This window comes from Sinohyriopsis cumingii, chromosome 6, assembly GCF_028554795.1.
Source record: "Sinohyriopsis cumingii isolate HCF-2022 chromosome 6, ASM2855479v2, whole genome shotgun sequence".
NCBI classification, from domain to species: domain Eukaryota; kingdom Metazoa; phylum Mollusca; class Bivalvia; order Unionida; family Unionidae; genus Sinohyriopsis; species Sinohyriopsis cumingii.
This window is the reverse complement of record NC_142966.1, coordinates 67510344-67531575: the sequence shown is the minus strand read 5'-3', so window position 1 is coordinate 67531575 and position 21232 is coordinate 67510344. Positions and strand designations below refer to the sequence as shown.

Here is a 21232-nt window from a genome sequence, read left to right as displayed (position 1 = left end):
TTGAGGGGAAAAATGCAAAGTAGTGATTTGTAATTTTGCAATTCATTCAAGCTTCATTTCACCTTTTACCAGCACAAGACCTGCCTCCAATGGAGAATCCAGATTTAGATGTTGGGTTTGGCGATCCATATATTAAAATCTTTTTAGATCCAGTGGTGGATGAGAGAGTACGGCAATCGTCTGTCAAAAGAAAGACGGCCAATCCATTCTATAACGAATATTTTAAATTTCCCGCCACTTACGATGACATCAGAACGAGGACACTAGTTTTTCAAGTCTACGACTACGACAAATATTCCCGCCACAAGTCAATTGGAGAAGTTAAAATAGATCTATCGAAGGTGGAAACCAGCAACAGCGTGGAAATGTGGTGCGATATTTTAAAACAACAGCAGGTACGTGTTACATAAAAAAAATTTACTACGCGTGCTTTCCTGTTCATTGAGGACACAAAATACAAATATGCTAATAATTAAATGTGGAAGTACGAGCGCATCAGCGTTAAAACACACACGTCATTTTTCAGCACATGATAGGCTATACATGGCGGCCAGTATTAATGGTGGAGGATGAACCCGGGAAAACTCCGGAAAGAACCACCGACCCACGAGAAGCCACTGGCAAGCTTTCTCACATAGCCACATTGGCTGAATCCAAGAGACTCGAACCGGCGCAGACAGAGGTGAGATGACAGTAATCGGTGACGGAGCGCTTTAGACCACTCGGCCACCCCTATATATATATATATTTATATATATATATATATATATATATATATATATATATATATATATATATATATATATATATATATATATATATATATATATATATATATATATATATATATATATATATATATATGGGGGTGGGGGTGTTTAAGTGACTGTAGCAATGTAGCAAATGGATGAATAGTTTGTTTTAGGTATTTGCAAAGTAAGTTGATATGCAGACAAGCCAGGGGTTTTAATAAATTTAAATAATCAAATTCATCTCTATCTCGGTGCTACCTACAAATAATCCATAGATGCATGGTCGAACTTTACATATTGAAAAAATTTTGTGTGAAGGTAGCCTGAATTGTTTTTAATTTCATGTTTCAAACTGCTTCGAGAATAAATAACATTATAGGAGTTACACAATCACTGTTTCAGCTACCGCCTGTCCTAAGAATTGACCGCTGACTTCAGAAACAAAAATCTTTAAATCTGGACCTTAGGAATATAAAATATCAAAACTCTCTCTCTCTCTCTCTCTCTCTCTCTCTCTCTCTCTCTCTCTCTCTCTCTCTCTCTCTCTCTCTATATATATATATATATATATATATATATATATATATATATATATATATATATATATATATATGTATATATGTGTGTGTGTGTGTGTGTGTGTGTGTGTGTGTGTGTGTCGCAGAATAGAAACCGAGTGATTTTTGGACTAAATGAATAAGACAAACACAATGTGTGAAAGATGGAAATTTATAAAATGAATTAATAAAGACAAATATATGGTGTAAAAATACAAAGATTCTCTCACGCTCTCAACATACGATTGACCCAATCACTCTGCGCAAACATTCCCACATTGAAAATAAACCAAAAATATGAATTCAGTATGAAATTCAGATCCAAGAAACCTCATGGACTGCATATACGTTTCAAATACTATTATACAATACAAGAGAGATTCAGATAATCTCAAGTATGGACTCCAATTAAGATTCAAAATAATCTTATGATATTGAAATATGTTTCAAATAATGTTATAAACTGTAAGAGAGATTCACATAATCTCTTGGAACACAACTAAGATTCAAAATAATCTTATGAACATAAAAATGCATCTAATTGGAACAACAATTGAACCAAACGTATGCTTCTAGACCCTTGTACAGTCGCACGATTCCTTGGGTTGGCCCACACTCTTATCGGCCGCTCGCACCCTTCATGCATCACCACATGTACAGTCATACGTATACACACGTACAGACAGCATACAGCACCCTCTAATTAGCTACGTCTACGTCCGTGGCTCCACCACATGTACAGACATACGTACATACATCCATACGTATCGACAACACGCAGCCCTAAATACTCTGGAAACTCTAGTCAGCTCTAGTCATAGTCACAGTCAGCCCTATGGCTGGAGAACAATGGAGAGCGTACACTCCTTGACGTGATCCAAAACGACCAGTGTCGGTTTAGAAATTGATCTTACTTAAAGCCATAGGAGAGTGATCAATAGTCCGGGTAAAATACCCATGCATATCATGTTATTAATGTCCCTCGTCGCAAGTAATTTCCGGCGAGGTACATGTTAGTACAGTCGCTTACCTGGAAAAACACTTATTCACCCTAGATAACGTTGTACGCATTACAACGAAAAATAGTCAGATAGTTCTAAGGCAAAACCAAGTTATTTGTTTGCCTAATTCTGTGACATTATATTAGATAGATAGACAGATATGGACAAATAGATAGTTTAACTTCGTTTGAAGAGTATATGGTTTATCTCCAATACCGCCAATTTCTCCCTTTGAGTATTTCAATGTTATTTCTGTGTATTACCCCAACTGCTTACAGCCTATGCATTTTGATTTGGTCCTGTCTGTATGTCAATCCTTCCGTCCAGCGGTCTCGGGAAGCGTTTTAGCATAACTGCACAAAAGCCACTTACATAACAAACTAAGTTATGCCAATATATTTGTGCGCATATCTAAATCAACTGAGTAGATTTGAAGTCATTGCTGTCTCATAATATATTGCATACATGTTTTACATATTTGGAATTTGTTTGGAAGACTAAAGTTAAACCGCTTGAAGTTGACAAGTGAAATTTGATAGGAAGTTGGCAAGTGGAATTTGATAGGAAGTTGGCAAGTGGAATTTGAAGGGAAGTTGGCAAGTGAAATTTGAAAGGTGTATCTTAATTCATATGAAATTGATCTGATTAGGAAAATTGGCAATTGTATCGATTTTCTTTCTTTTTCGACAGATCTTTAAAATTTACCCCGTTAATGACTTTTGACAAAAGCACTAATAAAAACTAAATAGGCATATTTGTTTTCAAATATAAATGGCCATAATAAATTTTCTTAATATGGCATCAATAATTTCACGTTTACACAGATTTAACAATGGGTTTTATGGTGTCTTATCAATTTCCATGGGAGTATGTAATGTTCATACACTATTTTCCGGTAATGATGATGATGATGATGATGCGGAGGAGGGTGATGATGATGATGAGAAGGAAGGTGATGATGAGGATATCAAAATGAATAACAGTATTATTATGACTAGTTTTATTGTCATTCATGTTTCACGTCGTTAAAATTGATTGAACAGTCAATAATGAAACATATTTTAAATTTTTTCCTTAAAAATAGCATCATTCTTATTTTTACTCGTTCATTAATTTTACGCCAAATGCCTGCCAAATATTAATATATTAAATAAGTTTTATGACCAATTGGTATAAAAGAAAACTAATTGAGAGCTATATTTCGTTGAGCTACATTTTTATGCAGCTGGTTGATTATTGCTTGCAAATTAGGCTGTTAAGCACACGATAATAAAAGTCCGTCAGATCTGCTCATTAAAATTCTTAAACAGTTGCATTGGAGGTCATATCTGAATTACCACACACTGCAAAAAAATAATTTAAAGCTTTGCTCTTAAAACAAAATCAATGTTTCCATAGACCATTTTCATTTTACATTTGGTATGCTTTGGCTTTCTTCCACGAGTCAATATCGAGTCGAATCAAGTGGTCATACAGGCAAGACGCCCAATACTTTTTAATGTTTTAAGTTTTTACAGCGCAAACTACTCTGATATGGAAATGACAACGTTGAGCTTGAGACTGGATTTGCGCTTTCAACCAAGCAGAAACGACCTCTGAAAGGAACTTCACTTGAGATTGATCGAACAAGAAATCCTAAGTTCAAAACTAAGCTCGAACACATTTATAATTTTTAAGTCTCATGTTAATGAGATTGATTAACCATGTATTTACCCGTGGTATGCAATTCCACAATCATATTCAGATATTTTAAGGGGTAAGCGGTACATGTTTTCAGGGAAAATATCCACAATTAGATAGGCTAACTATGGTACATGTATATATGTTTGATTTGCTGTCGGTAGTCTCGCATACATGCTATTTGTTGCAATTGACCGCGATGTGTAATATTTCGAAACGCCCGCATTCACTATAATATAACTAGCTTTTTCCATCTCAATTATCCAAAGTCAGTACATCAGTATCACATTTGAGATGATATCCATTTTCCCTTCGGTCCAATTATGTCGGATACTTTACATCAAATATCAGTATACAACGCAGCAGTCTTTTGATGATGTGTTGTGTTAAAAATCATAAACCCATCAATATATGAACTCGACAGCCTTTAATGTGCGCTGTTATATTTCATCATCCAATCAGTATATAAGGAAACAATGTCTCGGTGAGTGGTATGTTGTGAAACATCCTCCCATCAACGTATAAACTCAAAAGTGTTTTTTGAAATGTGCTGTGTTGTATTTCATAAACCCATCAACATATACACTCAAAAGTCTTTAAATGCATATTGTTACATTTCATCAACCCATCAATATATACACTCAGAAGTCTTTAATGTGTATTGTGCAGGACTATACAGACTATGGCGAGTTGTTGCTGTCACTCAGTTATCTCCCCACGGCGGAAAGACTGACTGTTGTCGTAATGAAGGCAAAAGACCTTAGAGTTCCATCCAACACTTCTTCAACGGGTTAGTATATTCTTAATACTGCTTATTTCGAATGAAATTTATTAAACGTGTTGAATAATTTCAATATTTTATTAGATAAGGCTAATGAAAGATATAAGGTATTATACTCTTTCCATCCCTTTTATTTGAAATGAAGGCAATTAAACGACTGTATTTATTATATGACGGCATACACTGTTTTTAATTTTGTACACCGCCAGATTGTACTGGTATAATGGGATGACCTTCAGATCTTGAGATGCTGGAATGAGTTTTGTCAGATAGCTATTGCTTTGGGGCAAGCTCTAGAATTAGTCTAGTCTATCCATAATGTAAGTCACTAACCTTACAGGGATTTCAACCAGTCAGTTGTTTCACCTGCATCAACCAATCATAGTTCATGTCTTATCTAGCCAATATAACTTGAGCAGATGGGTATACCAGCAGGTGTTTTGAGCGCGCGTGCACACACACACACACACACACACACACCAGCTAGAGGAAGGAAACAGAAAGAAGATAATGAACCAAAATGAGTTGCTATAATTATACTATATGTAGGGTTGTCTTGGCATCTCTCTCTCTCTCTCTCTCTCTCTCTCTCTCTCTCTCTCTCTCTCTATATATATATATATATATATATATATATATATATATATATATATATATATATATATATATATATATATATATATATAATGATAATAATAATAATAATAATAATAATAATATTGAGGACTTTGTATAGCGCCTAATCTTTCGAAGCTCTAAGCGCTTTCAACATTAGACAACACCTATAAAATAAAAACATATATAATGATATCATTGCAAAAAAACAAACAACATGAAATTGTATATATAAAAAAACAATAAAACATGCTGAAAATATTTAAGGTAGGGAACATCATTAGGTCTTTAAGTTTGTTCTTGCAGTCAAAATAAGTGCGTTTTAAGAGCACTCTTGAATGGGATCACTGTGTCTTTGTGTCTTAGTTCAGTGGGCAATTCATTCCACGCTGCTGGGCCCTAGTATGCAAAATAACGTTGTCCATTTGACTTCGTTTTCGTAGTGGGAATAATGCATATACGATTGTCAGAAGAGGAGCGTTAATCTTCTTGCTGGTGTGTACACATGGGTGAGGTCGGATAGGTATGTAAGACTGGAACGTAACACAGAGAACAAAGTTTGTGTTCGATTCTGGATCGAATGGATAGCCAGTGTAGGGTACAGTGGAGAGGTGTGCTCTGATCGTGGTATGATCCGAACAGCTGTGTTTTTAACATTTTTGAAGTTTCTGAAGTAGATATTGAGATGAACTAGACAGAATTGAGTTACAATAGTCCAGTCTTGAAACTACTACTACTACTAATAATAATAATAATAAAGACGATACATTCATAAAAATGATGTAATAACTTGGATGGATATTTACGTCTGGGGCAAAACTAATGACTGCAATTTGATCAGTTTTCAACTGGAAGTTTATTTATTTTTCTTTACGCCAAACTCCTTATGAGTTTTCAGTTATAGTATCCACAATCATTCCTTACGTGTGCATTCTATGTCTGTCCGCCTAAGGTTAGATTTCAATCGGTAATACCTCGATGGACTCGACTGAATGTCCATACGAGTTGTTGTGGTTGGTGACTTTCACGTTGAGTATGTGGATTTGTGATTATTCAATCGCTTTCTGAAATCAACGGTTCCGCCAACATAATGAATGGTACATATGTTGCATGTCGGAAGATAGACTGTATTATGGGCTCGACATTATAACTTCTGATTGATCGTGTAGCTAATCCGGACTCCGTTTATCCGGAAACATGGCTACTATCCTTACATAGCTCAACGCAAACGGAATTCCTAACTGTTAATTCGTTCCGTTAATGAAGAAATTCACGTTCCAGATCCGGAAATCAGAATCAGGGACCAAATCGTAAAATTATTATAAAATTTACTTAGATAATTCAGACATACACTTCCAGAAATAAGAAAATTCGAATGATCTTAAATGAAAATACAGCCTGTCGGATAACACAGAATCATCTGCGCAAATCTGGAGCTATGTGAATTTTTTAATCTCTGTGATTGGTCAAATTCGAGTGGCATATTAAAGTTATAAATTAATCACTGTGTGAAAAAATATCAAGTTGCGTGACCGTATTATAACCAGCAAATGTATAAACAACGTCTGTTTTTCTACTCACCGACGGGGGCGCTAATTCTTAAATTAAAACACTTGAGAACAAGCGTCCACGATTTTTAATATGTATGTGTGTCATTAGGTCTATTTGTTGTTTAGCAATTTTATGTATCAATCTTCAAATTAAGTTAATTGATTCAAGCTTTCGACAGTGTAGGCCTTCATTAAAAAATAAAAGCTTATTTGTAACAGATGTAAAATAGGACTTATTAAATATCTGCATTTTTTAAAATTACTTAATCATAGCTCATTTAACTACGTGATACGAGTTGGTATTCGTTGTACGTTTTACATTTTGGCCAAACCACCAAGTATTAGGAAGGCACTACACATAATAATGACGGCGTCGGGTTCAGTGACACCAATTACAGTCTGAAACTGCTATAGACATGTAAGGATCATATCGACACTTACACAAACCGTTACCGTCGAAGGCATTTATAACAGGGACAACATGCTATTAAGTGAGCTAATAAACAGAATTAGATGTCTTCCAACCCAAGCTGAGATGGCTGCAAAGTATTACGTACGGATAGGCGACGCGGAAGGGACAGGGCAACAACTCAGCTACGACATTTTCACCCTGGTATATAAAGGCGAGGTTTTAGACAATGCTGATGAAGAAGACGATGATGCCACTAATGACCCCGAGGGAAATGACATTAGAATGAACCAAGCCAAGGACGGCATAATATCTCTAATTTTGGACTTCGAGCAGACGTCAGCAATTTTCACAAATGACAACATCAAACGCGATAGTGTAGCTTTGAGAATCTATAGACACTATTAAAAAAAATGACTGCTAATCGATCCGCCAAAAAATTCAGTCATACAAAGGTCTCAAATTTCTTCTGGAAATTGACATAATAAATATATGTACATAGAAATACATGTGAATAGTACGATGTGTTCGACATGTTAATTGGTTAAACTTACATTTACGTGTATGTTGTTGTTGTTGTTGTTGGGTTTAACGCCATTTTTCAGCACGCGATTGGCTATACATGGCGGCCAGTATTAATGGTGGAGGAAGAACCCGGGAAAACCCGGGAAAGAACCACCGACCCACGAGAAGCTACTGGCAAGCTTTCTCACATACCCACATTAGCCGAATCCGAGACTCGAACCCACGCAGACAGCGGTGAGATGGCTACTGGCAAGCTTTCTCACATACCCACATTAGCCGAATCCGAGACTCGAACCCACGCAGACAGCGGTGAGATGGCAGTGATCCGTAACGAAGAACGCTTTAGACCACTCGGCCACTCGGGGCCCCTTTACGTGTATGTACAAGTGTATATAATAATGAAGTGAAATAAGCACAAGTCAGAAAGATGTATTTAATAATTTATTTCAACCATTATTGAATATACATTACATGTACAGCTAGCAAATACATGTAACTGTATAGCACATGCATAAGGTGTAATGACATTGTAAAATAAAAGTGATCGCTGTCTTGTGATAAAGTGGAGAGAATGGTGTAAGTTAACCCATTTTCAGTTGTACATTTTTCTCAGTTTTAAAATGTCACTTCTAAATGAATGGGTACAAAATATAAATCATGATGAGGAATTATTAAACTTGACCTTTCAGCCAATTCTTCATCAGGCACAGTTTATATTTGATTAAGTCAAACAGTAGTATATGTACAGAGAAGTCGATGCGTTTTTTTTTAAAATCCAGCTGCTTTATAGATGGCAGAACGTCTGTTGAATCAAGAAAATAATGAAAATTGGTGCAATTGTTTCCACTTACTGAATTTATTATTTGGGTAAACGTTTGGCAATATATTTTCAAAGCCTTGCCATATTGTTCTATAATTTATAGGAAATTAAAGAAATCATATATTAAATATAATATTGCCTATGAATTCCAGATTAAAACAAACTATATGTCTCCATGGAATTATAATTACGGGCATTGTGTTTTCCCTTATTAGATCCATACGTCCGGATTACATTGATAGTCGAGGGAAAGAAAGTGAAGAGGAAAAAGACGACTGTAAAAAAGGGGACACTTAACCCTGTATGGAATGAAGCATTGTCTTTTAATGTTCCAGCGGACCTTTTGGCAAAAGTTGTGCTAGAGTGTCATCTCATTGACAATAACCTTATCCGGCAAGGGGATTTTATTGGGTGTTGTGGCATTGGCCCTGAGCGAGGCGGAAATGAAGGTCGCCATTGGAACGACATGATGCAGAATCAGAGGAAGTCAATGGCCATGTGGCAGCGCCTCCATAAGTAAAAGCTAGTAAACGTTTCCGGAAATCTTTTATTTTAGCCATTCGGATATATGTTGCTTTATTGCGATATATGCTGCAAAGCGTTTATGACCGTGTTAACAAGTTTTTTTGGCACAAACTGTGGAATTACGTTGAAAGTGTTGACATTTTGTAGCATTAAACAAATTCGAATTTAATGATATACTTTTAACAAAATGTTACAGTTTGAAATACTCACCTAATTTCTGAAATGAAATATATCATTTCTCTTCTTTTTTCTGCCTGATATATTTTTTATTGTTTCAAAAAGTTTCATTTTTTGCTGTTTCTTGTCCTATATTGATTAGGGGAGCAAATATATATTCTTGACTTGTCTCGTGAATTCACTCTAAACTGTGAATACTAATAATACATTATTATTATTATTATTATTATTATTATTATTATTATTATTATAAACATTATAATTTTGAATCTTTGATATATTTTCGAAAATGTTCATGAGTACTATTTTCTCCTAAAATATTTCACTACTGTTGTACATTTATGAAATCATACACTGATTTATTTTATAAGACGGATATTTTTTTCGTTGGTATATCTGTTTAACAGCGCGGAATTTGTCATATACCACTTTTATACTGGAGAAGAAGTATAACGTTTGTACATCAGCATTTAATAATGTTTTTGCCCACCAGTATCGGGAATGCATATAATGGATGGGCTTTGTGATATTATGGAATATCACACACACACGAGCGCGCGCACGCGCACGAACGCACATACACACATATACACACACACACAAGAACTATTTTGCGATGTTATTTCATATCATTCAGAAACGTTAGAAATCACAATAACAAGCGAACAATATAGATAGTTGCTTGTTTTATGAATGAAATACGCGACATAAAAGCGCCGCTTACGTCATGGTAAAGATTCGATATTCCTCGAGGGTTCTCCGCATCCGTACTACGTCTGCTTCAGGAACTGAGGGCAAAAGATGCAGATATTAATGAAAGATAATAAAATTCGTTTTCTCACCCTTTTTTAAAGAATGGCTTTGCTTACTTCTTTAGAATAGGAAGCATATTGAAAATAGGTGTCGGCAAGGGAATTTAATATAGAGAAAGAGCTGAGCGTAAAGAATATTAAAGAAGCGACAAAACTGCTAAAACGAAAACTAGCATTTTCTTTGACGAAAGAATTAAATTAATGGAAAATGCGTTTTTAAGAGTGCCCCTTAATGCGTCTCAGTTTAGACGATTTGAATATTTTTTATGGCGATCGTTCTTGTTCCCAGGTGCAAAACTGGCATAGATTTGTTGTTGATATCAGCGATGTCATTTTCCTGTGGGGTCAGTCCTTCAGAGATGGCTGTATGCTTGACATGTTACTTGAAAACACGTCTTCTAGCATTTTCTTAAAGTGATATAAAGATGATACGTGGACGAAATGCTGAATATTCTCAACTCTATTACAAATTGAAGAGAAATTGTATACATTTTTCTTTCTACTTCTGTTTTCTCTTTCGACATCTGATTTTTTATACGAATTCTGTAGTATTCATCACGTTATTAATTTGTTCTCACATTAAAAAATGAGAGAGAGAGAGAGAGAGAGAGAGAGAGAGAGAGAGAGAGAGAAGGATTAGTAAGCTTCAGTGTGTCAAAATTGCTTTGAAGTATCTTATTCTCTCCAGTTAATTACCAATAAATTTAGTCAAATTAGATCAGATCCAAGCTCATTAAGTATTTTCACTGTTGATGAATTATAGCGTGTACAAAGGAAAGGAAATAGATAAAATAACATCGGATATAACAGATTAAATAAGTACCATATATGACAGATTAAATACAAACACCAGATATGACAGATGGAATAGAACTACTAGATGTGATAGATTAAATAAACATCAGATATGATAAATTAAACAAACACCACCAGATGTGACAGATTAAATAAAACCACCAGATGTGACAGATTAAATAAAACCACCAGATGTGACAGATTAAATAAAACCACCAGATGAGGTATATTATATAAAACATACCAGATGTGACAGATCTAAATAAATGAAGACTTATTTTATTATCTCGAGTCCTCTAATTAGTTAGTATGAATGCTGTATCACTTTTGCTGAAAGGTTATTGTGTGTACTCGAGGGCAAAGTGAATAGAACAGAGTGGGTCTGTTGCTCAGTCTAATGATAATACTATGCCCTTATTCTAAAGTAATATTTGTCATTTATCTAATGTAAATTTAACATTTGACCCTTGATCAAAGTAGATTTCAAAACCAGACATTCTTGTTGTATTCATTTTTTCTCTCTATATTCTCATTTGTGCGTGCATTCATATATTTGTAATTACTCAATTTATCTGTTTTCTCGCAAATCCATTTATTATTTCGTTCGTTCATATATTCGTTTTCAAACATGCTCCCTTTCTTTCGCCCTACGTCTATCCGTTTTCTTTTTGATTTGTATATAACTTTTGTAATACTTTTATAAATTTATATTAATTTCATTGATGACTGACGCAATTCCAAATTGAATTATTTAGATTGCTATGACAGTCTAACTCGAAGAGTTCAGAAAAAAGTTATTTGTCAGCAAAACACATTGTGATAATTAAATTCTGAAAGAGGAGTTACTGAAGACTGTTTCATGACAATAAATGCAAAGGGAATTCGAGGATCTTACACTTTCAAACTATATTTTTTCCACAGTAATATTACACTAATGCCCCTCCTCCAAGTCTCCCTCTTTCCCCCTACCATAAACAACGATTATTTTGACCAACCATGTCGTATTTGTCATTGGGAAAACTACTTTGAAACTTGTATCAAAATTTTATTATGTGCTGCACGAAAATTTTGTTTCATAGATGGTTTCTTGCGAAGAATGATACATTTTTTAGCCAGTAGAAATTAACGTATTGAAAGTTAAAAAGGGCTTGACAAGTCAATATATTTTATTTCATTTTGAAAAATTAATATAAATTAATTGTTTGCCATCAATATTAATGTTCTTGTACATTTCATGGTAAGTTTATTGATGAAGTTTCAGTTCAAATTTTCCTAGCAATTCTGCCTGAACTGTTACTGACATAGTGAAAAAAATGTTTTATTGTATCATTTGCACATACTCATAAGGGTTGATTTTATTATAGGAGTTGTAATATTTGACCAAAAAGGGCCCATCACTTTATAAGAAATTTATCTTTGATTTCAAAATCGGCGGCTTGCAAAGGACGCAAATTTTGTGATGTGTAACCGGCGCTTCCGGTGCTTTCCGTGTTAGTGTTGTGAAGTCTTTTAAACGTGACCCGATTGTCAGATGTGTGCAAGAGAGAGACAGAGAGAGAGAGAGCGTATGTGTTGCTAGCTATGCAGTTCCCGTAAGTGAGCTCATTGTAGTTTCAAAAACATACAAAAACAAACATTATACATATAATAATGTGTTCTAAGGGACGTGTTATGAGACAATTTTACTTTCCAGTGACACTCTATATCCTTGATCTGTTCATAGATAAGGTGCTTGAATCGCCTTCAACGTTTTAACTTGTAGACCTAATAACATCGCCCCCACCCCCAAACACAACCAAAAAAAAAAAAACACAAGAAAAAGCAAAACAAATGAAACATACATGACATTTGTGGTATTAGCTTGTTTTTCACATAGAAATCAACGTATTTATTTATAATGTAATTTTTCTTAAACTGTCACTGACAATTAAATGTTTCAACTGAGAACAATTGAAAAGTTAATCTTGTATAGATTTAGTATAAATTAAGAAGAATTGATTTACCCCTGATGAACTTGTAATCAATTTAGGTGTACGTATTTCTTAGGAAAACTATCCATCAATATGCGGAGCAGATTGTAAATGCAAACTATTGAAGCAATCCGAATAATGTACAATCGAAAATATAGACACGAATATATAGGCAATGCGGGCTTGTGATAATTGAATTTCGAACTATATAATTGATTATTTAGTAAGGTTCAACTTCGATATTTGGTTCGATAGATTATAATTGAATGATGAGTAATACAGCGATACGTTTGAAGGCCTGATTTTCTCTTGAAGTACATTTGAATGGTCCAGTTTAGATGTTGTTCCTTTTTGAGAACCGTGTGGGCGTACTGAAGCTACTGTATCCTAATAAACATATGATACGCCAAGCCTCACTTCGAATGAATATGAATCTATTGTATCTTAATAAACACATGATACGCCAAGCCTCACTTCGAATGAATATGAAGCTACTGTATCCTAATAAACAAATGATACGCCAAGCCTCACTTCGAATGAATATGAAGTAATGGTTTAAGCGCATCCATTTAATTTGTGATGTGCTGTTTGTTTGAATTCTCCAAAACAATCTTGTTGGAACATACCTTAAGTACACATCTTGCACTCGTATTTTTCACCCATCTTGTTTTCGTGATAGAATGGACTACTTGTATCTTTGAAGCGACACAACTATCACTTCACTCCTCCATTTTACTCACTCATCCTAATATTGTCATGAGTTCAAACCAATGTAAAGATTTTCTGAAATTATACGAGAATATTTAGCTTGGTTTGGTTTTGTGTTTCCGTCATTTCAACGCACGAAGGTTATACCGTACCGTGCCCAGTGAAACACTGTGGTAGCAGACCCAGGTGAATTTGATAGCAGGATTCAAAAACCTACTGATCTTGAGTTAAGCAATCTATAAACTGAACTACAGTGGCTCTTTAACTAGATGAAACGAAAGATGGAATTTGTACAGTTTCCAATTATTAAGAAGTTCATTATATTTTAATATTTACTTTTAATTAAGTGTGCAATCCCAGTATTCTATGGAGTTTTTATTATTTCTTTTTGCGGTAATTTATACACACAAGTCTTTAGATAAGTGTGATTATATAAACAACAGATTTATTGATAAATCAATTATAAATTTATTAATATATTGAAATGTTGCATGATTCTAGTATGAGAGGTTTTCAGTCGTTAATGAGATATATGTAATAAAGTAGATAATCATTATGGACATTAAATAGAACAATTGCACGTTTTTGTCGTAAATGTGTTAATTAATCGGGCATATTAAATAGAACAATTTGACCTTTTGTCGTAAATGTGTGCTGTACAATCATATATGTTATATTCACGTAGTTTTCTTTTAATTTTGAAACCTCAAAATATATATTGTTTTATTGTGATTAAAGAATGTTCCTTTCGTTTCTTCTGAAATATGATTTTTCTAGCAAAACTTCTATATGCAGCTCCCTGACAAAGTATTTAATAAATTTCCACATTTTTGTTGGGGTGTGTTTAACACATAAACATGCACCAAGACTCTTTTAAAGTAGTGATTGACGTTAAAAGATAGGAGCTGCTGAGAGAATTGCCGGATCAATCTGTGGAATTTTCTCCTTTAAATATTTCTTTGTTTTTTTTTTTCAGGAAGCATTGTATAATAGACAAGCGGTGAATAAAGTTGTTAAGTCCAATTTATTTTTCTGATGATCAAAATGTAAATGTGCCTTTTTACTCTTTTTATTGTAGACTGGTTTGTCCCTCCGGTTAATTAAAGTTTTGGTTATACTTTTTTATTTATTTAGGTAAATCGGAAAATCATTACAAATTTAAAGTATGACATATGCACGAAGGCAATTTTTGCAGCCCTAAATTCACGGTACGCAGTACATCTGAAGATACATGGAGCTATCGTAACATATATTTCTCTAGAGATAGATAATTAAAATTGACAGCAAAGTTCTCATATTCCTTTTGTGTGACTTTGCTGTAATTTTAGGTCAAAATATAGGTCTCCTAGTGACGTTTGTAACTAATGCAAATATAAGCTTGGTTCACTTTTGTTGGTTTTAAGGAAACGTATAAAAACGAATATTTGTAACATGAAGCCAAGGAAATGGGCGCTGAGTGCCTTAATCAAGGACACACACTGATAGCCGACCCATGCTGGCCTGACCGGGTATCGAACCCACGACCATTGTATTATGAGCCATACGCTCTAACAACTGAGATATAGCTTCTGACAATATCATTACCCATTGATTTCCGAATCGGTACTTAATCTGGACATATATTTTGTGCTGTTTTCCGATTGTTGATTTTCACGTAAATAAATGCAAGCATATACGGGATATTTGTCACAGCAATTGATATCCATTTATTTAATTGTATCTCTTTGAGCAATCATAAAATAAGTCTAACACAGCATACCCTATTTGAGGTACGAATATTTTTATTTTTTTTTATTTTGTTTGTACAAAGGAACTATCTATATGATATAATTTGCAATATTTATACGTTCAAGTGGTTTATGTATATTTCAGTGTGTATTTAATAATACTCCATAGCACTGTTAGTATATTCTGAAAGTCTGCTATACTTAATTTCTTGCTGTTTGATTTATTCTTGATATAAAAGTAATGAATGGTGTAAGAAATAAATCATATTATTTCACCACTGTTTTCTTTCTTTTTGCGTATTTTCTTTCGTCTTCCTCTTTACGTGTTAACTTGACTGAAATTATCTAATAATGAGAAACAGTCCGATCGCTTTTAAATACGAGAACATTATGTCACAAAACTTTCGACTCATTTCAGGGAACACATATTTTTTTAAAAGTGATATTTATTTTCAGATTTAATTTGTTGATAAAAAACATAAAAATCATTTTAAATGATGTCAAAATAAGAATACGTGATGCACCAGCAGAACCCACAATTTAATACATGTACTTGATACTCGTATAGACTGCTACAATAATATTATCTAGATTATCAACGGAATCAATACACAAACAGTCCAATACATCAGTTTTCATAAACACACACAAAAGCACATACACACAAACACACACGCATACACATACCATTGCGTAAAAAATTTACACACATATACGTACATCATCTGAACAAGGTTTGGTGAGCTGTATTGCAATAATAACAAGAACTTAACCAGTTACGGCACCCATAAGAAATAATGATAAATCTGATTTTGCTTTATATAATAAATCCATTTAACAATTTAATGATAATTACAAACATTATATGACGTACTGGCACAAAGCGTAGTGAAGAATTAAAAAAAAATCATAGGAAAATTATAAATCTAATAATAGCTCTTCTGACCTTTGCGGTTCATATACAACCATAATAAGTTGAAAACTCAAGATTTTCTTGAAATATCTCTGGGTTTATAGTTTTAATCACGACCAGTATAACCAAAATATCCCGCTAACCAAGCGCAGTAAGGCATAACCTTCTAATAACGCTCAGTAAGACGTAACCTTCTAACCACGTTCGGCAAGACCAATAGAACCTGCTAACCACGCTCGGTAAGACCAATATAACCTGCTAACCATGCTCGGTAAGACCAATATAACCTGCTAACCACACTCGCTAAGACCAATATAACCTGCTAACCATGCTCGGTAAGACCAATATAACCTGCTAACCACGCTCGCTAAGACCAATATAAGCTGCTAACCACGTTCGGTAAGACAAATATAACCTGCAACCTGCTAACCACGCTCGGTAAGACCAATATAACCTGCTAACCACGCTCGCAAAGACCAGTATAACCTGCTAACTACGCCTGTAAGACCGTACAACCAAAAACAACAGGAACTAGTGAAGAGGATGGCGAACTTGACGAAGATGAAGAATTGGAATTGCTGCTTCTCTTACATGCAAGGGAAAAAGCAGACAAAATGGCAATAATGCACCTGTGGGAAGATAAAGCGGCTGCATTTAAACACACTGAAAATCGTCGAGTGGTCTGGGATGCAAGAAATCATGAAAAAGGGGATCATACTGTCACAGCACCATTCAGAGCAAAATTGAGGAAGGCGACGAGCACCATTGGAACCATGGGTTAGAAATACACCAGTTGACTTGTCCCATTTGCCACCTTGTTATGTAAATATTTAATGTGGTGCTCCACGGGTTGATGGGAGAAAAGTCATTCGCATATATGGCGGATTACTAAGAATGGTGCGTAGCGGATATGATTGACCCAGGTGCCCGTTGATATAAGAAGACAGTGGATGATATCAGACCAGTTCCAACCGCTAGTAGAGAAGTTACAAGAGCCTTGATAATTCTAAAGGGTGGAGACCATAATTGCCATTAATAGGGTTTTCCTTTTGGGTATTGAAGGTCCCTTTGGATAATTCTTAATTCTAAACCTAATTTGACCATTTGTTTACAGCCGTCTAAATTATATTACTTCCCTTTATATTTAGAGTGGTACAAAGTTAATATGAGTCACTAAGGCTCGACTGATTGGCTTAAATTTAGGAAATTGATGTACACTTTGTTCACTGAATTCAAACTTGAATTAATTATTAAAGGAGATTTGTAACTATATTTGATTTGATTAGACTAATTACAAAAGTGGCTTACATATTATTGGGAGTAGAGATCGCCCATTAATATAATTGGGCTAGATTTGACAATAAGTACGCCTGGCGTTTCAGCCTTGAGGTTCCGCGGGCGCTAGTGCCTCCCGACGAGTCCTTTTCCTCCCTTATCTGACCAGGACCAGTTAAAACGAGTGTGTGGGCCGATTGTCACTCGTCTGATATCCGGTGCCCCGAAGAGCGTGTACGCACGGAACCAGGGTGATGTCATATGAGCTGTCTCCAATCACTATCGACGTCTGATAATGCTGCTTGGAGAACAACATTTAAATGAGTGTCTGTTGGGTCCATTTCGACTCATTATTGCCATAAAGCAGCTCAATTGGAACTTTATTGTACCACGACCTACGACTAAGTTATACAACATCCTCTATCTGCATAAATGCTTGGGTGATGAGGCTCTTTTTCCTACATCCACGATCAACTAAGTATTCCGCTCATACGGAAATAAACTAGTCGCACACGCTCTTAGTACGAAAGCGACATTAATCCAAGCAAGCTGTAAGACCATTATAACCGGCTAACCATGCTCAGTATGACTTAACCGTTACCACTTCCTAAAAGACCAATATAACACGTTACTTAATGGATATAGAAAACGAACAGCGTTTTAAATATAAACTTGTTAGGAAAAATTCGATCATGTGTCATAGTTCGTATATTTTTATTCACAAGCATCATGTGGTTTTATTATTTATGCATTTTAATGAATTCTGTAGGTAAAGCTAAAACTGCCTCACTACCATCCGCTGCTCCACTAAGAAGGAGGACGAGATGGCTCTGGGGGTTTAGATATTGTACTTTGTGAATAACTTGAACTCTCCAAATCGATAGCCTCTCTGTTCATATTAAGATTTACGCTTGATATAAGTAAGTAACTGAAATTAATGGAAGCGACTGTACGTCTGTCAATGCTTGAAATACAACCGGAGCCAAATATTCCAAGTAATGAACGAGGCCGCAGACGCATGTGTGTAGCCTTGAAATTTCGGATATTTTTTAGGGTCAAGTGCAAAAGAGTTTGAATTGTCAAAAGGGGTGTTCTTATGTAATTGTTAGCTGTTAAGTTAAGGAGAGTTATAAAATGTAGGTTTATATAACATTACTCACCCCTACCTCTACCACAAATCCTCCCAATCCAGTTTTCAAAACTGAATAAGCATCTTTTAACCAATGGGAAATGGAAATGTAAACTCGATGGAAATTCTACAGCATCGGGTTCAATACTTCTAATTGTTTAGTGATCGCTCCATTGATATTTTGTCAGTATCTTTCATTAAAAATGATAGGCAAAACGCTAGTAAAATATAATTTAAAAAAAAATCAAAATATCAAGCACACTCAATTCTCTGTACAATCGGAAATAAAATGGGAGAAATACATATGCTGAAATACTAAAATAGTGGCTATGGCCTTTATATCTATATCTATATATCTATATATCTATATCTATATATATATATATATATATATATATATATATATATATATATATATATATATATATATCATATTATGGACCAAGACCATCCGTTTTAGACGTTTCTTTTGTAATAATAAAAATAATAAGAAATACAAAATGTTATATAGATGTGGCTTAGCGCATTGGTTTTTATTTAATCGTACATGACAATAATTTATGCAGAATGATATCTTAAAAGGACCTGATTTTACTGTAGTGAAATCTAACTTAGAAAAGAACTAAGAATAATAATATACCAAGAAGGCCAGAAAATGAGCAAAAACGCACCCTTCTGCGATCCACAGCTGACACTGCTGTTCACGACTCGATGACGAGGTAGCAATATGAAAATAACTGTTATGCGAAATTTTCATTGCAAAATAATCTGTCTGTTGAAACGTTATTGAATGTGTTATTTCCCACAAAAGTCAACATACTGAGTTTGTCTCATAGTTTGATGTTAATCTTTTTTTTGTAGTTATAATTAACGACTTTAGAACTGTATTGCAGCCTTTAAACTGAAACGTTATTGAAAAGCATGAGCTATTTAAAACCACAAGCACCTGTGACGTTATGACCGTTTTCTCTGACAGGATCAAAGGCATTGGAATCGATGGTATTTATCTTCAGAGGTCCAGGTGTTCTCTATAATTATTTTGTATTGTGTGTTGGCGTTTCTCCGTGATCATATATACTTATTATTCAAAATAATTTTCCGTTAAAGAGTTTTACGAGCAGTCAAATTTTTTATGAAGGCTCGGTATTGAAAAATTAAATACTTTTGAGTCGAAAATTGCTTTGAAACCTTTCACTTTGACACAGCTCAGCCAGAACATTTGATCAAGTATAAACTTCCACCGAAATTGGCTATGTTCAGACAGCAGATATGCACTGCTATTGCCAATCGGAAATTGTACAAAAGTCATAATGCAATAACCCAGACAAGTTGTAATTTTCTAAGTTGTTGTTGTTGTTGTTGGTGTTGTTGTTGTTGGTGTGTGCTTAACAAAAGTTTGCACCACATGACATGTTATATATGACGGCATGTATATCTAGCGGTAGAATCCACAGTGACCGACCCTGAGATTCAAACCCACGCGGACAGAGGTGACATGTCAGTAATCTATAAAGACATGTGCCTTAGACAACTCGACCGGGACCTGGAATTATCTATGTATTACAGGACGTGGCCATGTTAATGCCAGCATTTCTGGAAATAATGATACCGTCAATATAGTTGCATAGCATAGGTTATTATAAAGAAATATAATATAATAGCCATTATTAGTGTTTGCCGTTCGCAGCTCATGTCTCTCAATGTTAGATTTCCAGCAATTGACGTCATAAAATCACCGTACTGTAGGTACCATTATCTAAATGCTTTAGCCATACAAAATAATGCTGATTTGTTCGTACGCTTTCGTTTGGTAGCATTTCTTCTAGTGGCCAAATTAGTGCAATATGAACACAAGGGTTCTATAGAACATGGAGTTTTGCTTTAAACTGTGTCATGATGACATATCTCTTTGTTTCAAAAGTCAAAACATTTATGTTTATCTATATCACGTGTATTCATTTTCATAATTACGGACTGTCACGCAATTGTGATGATTTATATCGATTTGTATAGGTGATCAAAAATGTACTCGGGTTTCGTTGCCGCGTACAGCGTCACCCAAGGGTGTTTTATTTTTTGGCTCTAGTTGTTTCGAAATACTGAGCGCAACTCAACTCATGCTGCATGTGCAAATTGCCTGCAATGAAAACCTAAGTACCTAGGTGTGCATATCTGTCACAGCTAGTATACATATAGAGCAAATTCTCTATAAACAAATTACACTACGACGAATCTTGTCAGAAGGCTCACCTCTTTGCGGGAGCAAATCTTCAGCTGTAGAGGTATTGAAATTTAAGATTGCATTCTTTATCACTATTCGTTTTATATGACAAAATTGTTTCATATATTAGATGTTTAAGAATTTATTCTAACTTCCACAGAGAGTCAATACCTAGGTTATACAACGTCATGTTATTAGAAATCCTATTATCTGGTTCGAGTTAGCTATTTGTTGTAACTGAACAGACAGATTGAATTTAATTATACGCTGCATGCATTGAACGATTAATG

General features: G+C 34.7%; 1 protein-coding gene across 1 annotated transcript in view; it reads left to right on the top strand.

Annotated features, from left to right (window-relative positions):
• Positions 1 to 15679, top strand: part of LOC149797122 (synaptotagmin-5-like) — a 69599-nt gene extending 53920 nt beyond the window's left edge. Inside the window, exons 4-6 of the mRNA XM_089961795.1 lie at positions 73 to 395; positions 4660 to 4780; positions 8906 to 15679. Of these exons, the coding sequence (XP_089817921.1) occupies positions 73 to 395; positions 4660 to 4780; positions 8906 to 9210 (749 nt within the window). The 3' untranslated portion in view covers positions 9211 to 15679. The remainder of the gene's footprint in view (positions 1 to 72; positions 396 to 4659; positions 4781 to 8905) is intronic.
• Positions 15680 to 21232: the final 5553 nt, after the last annotated feature.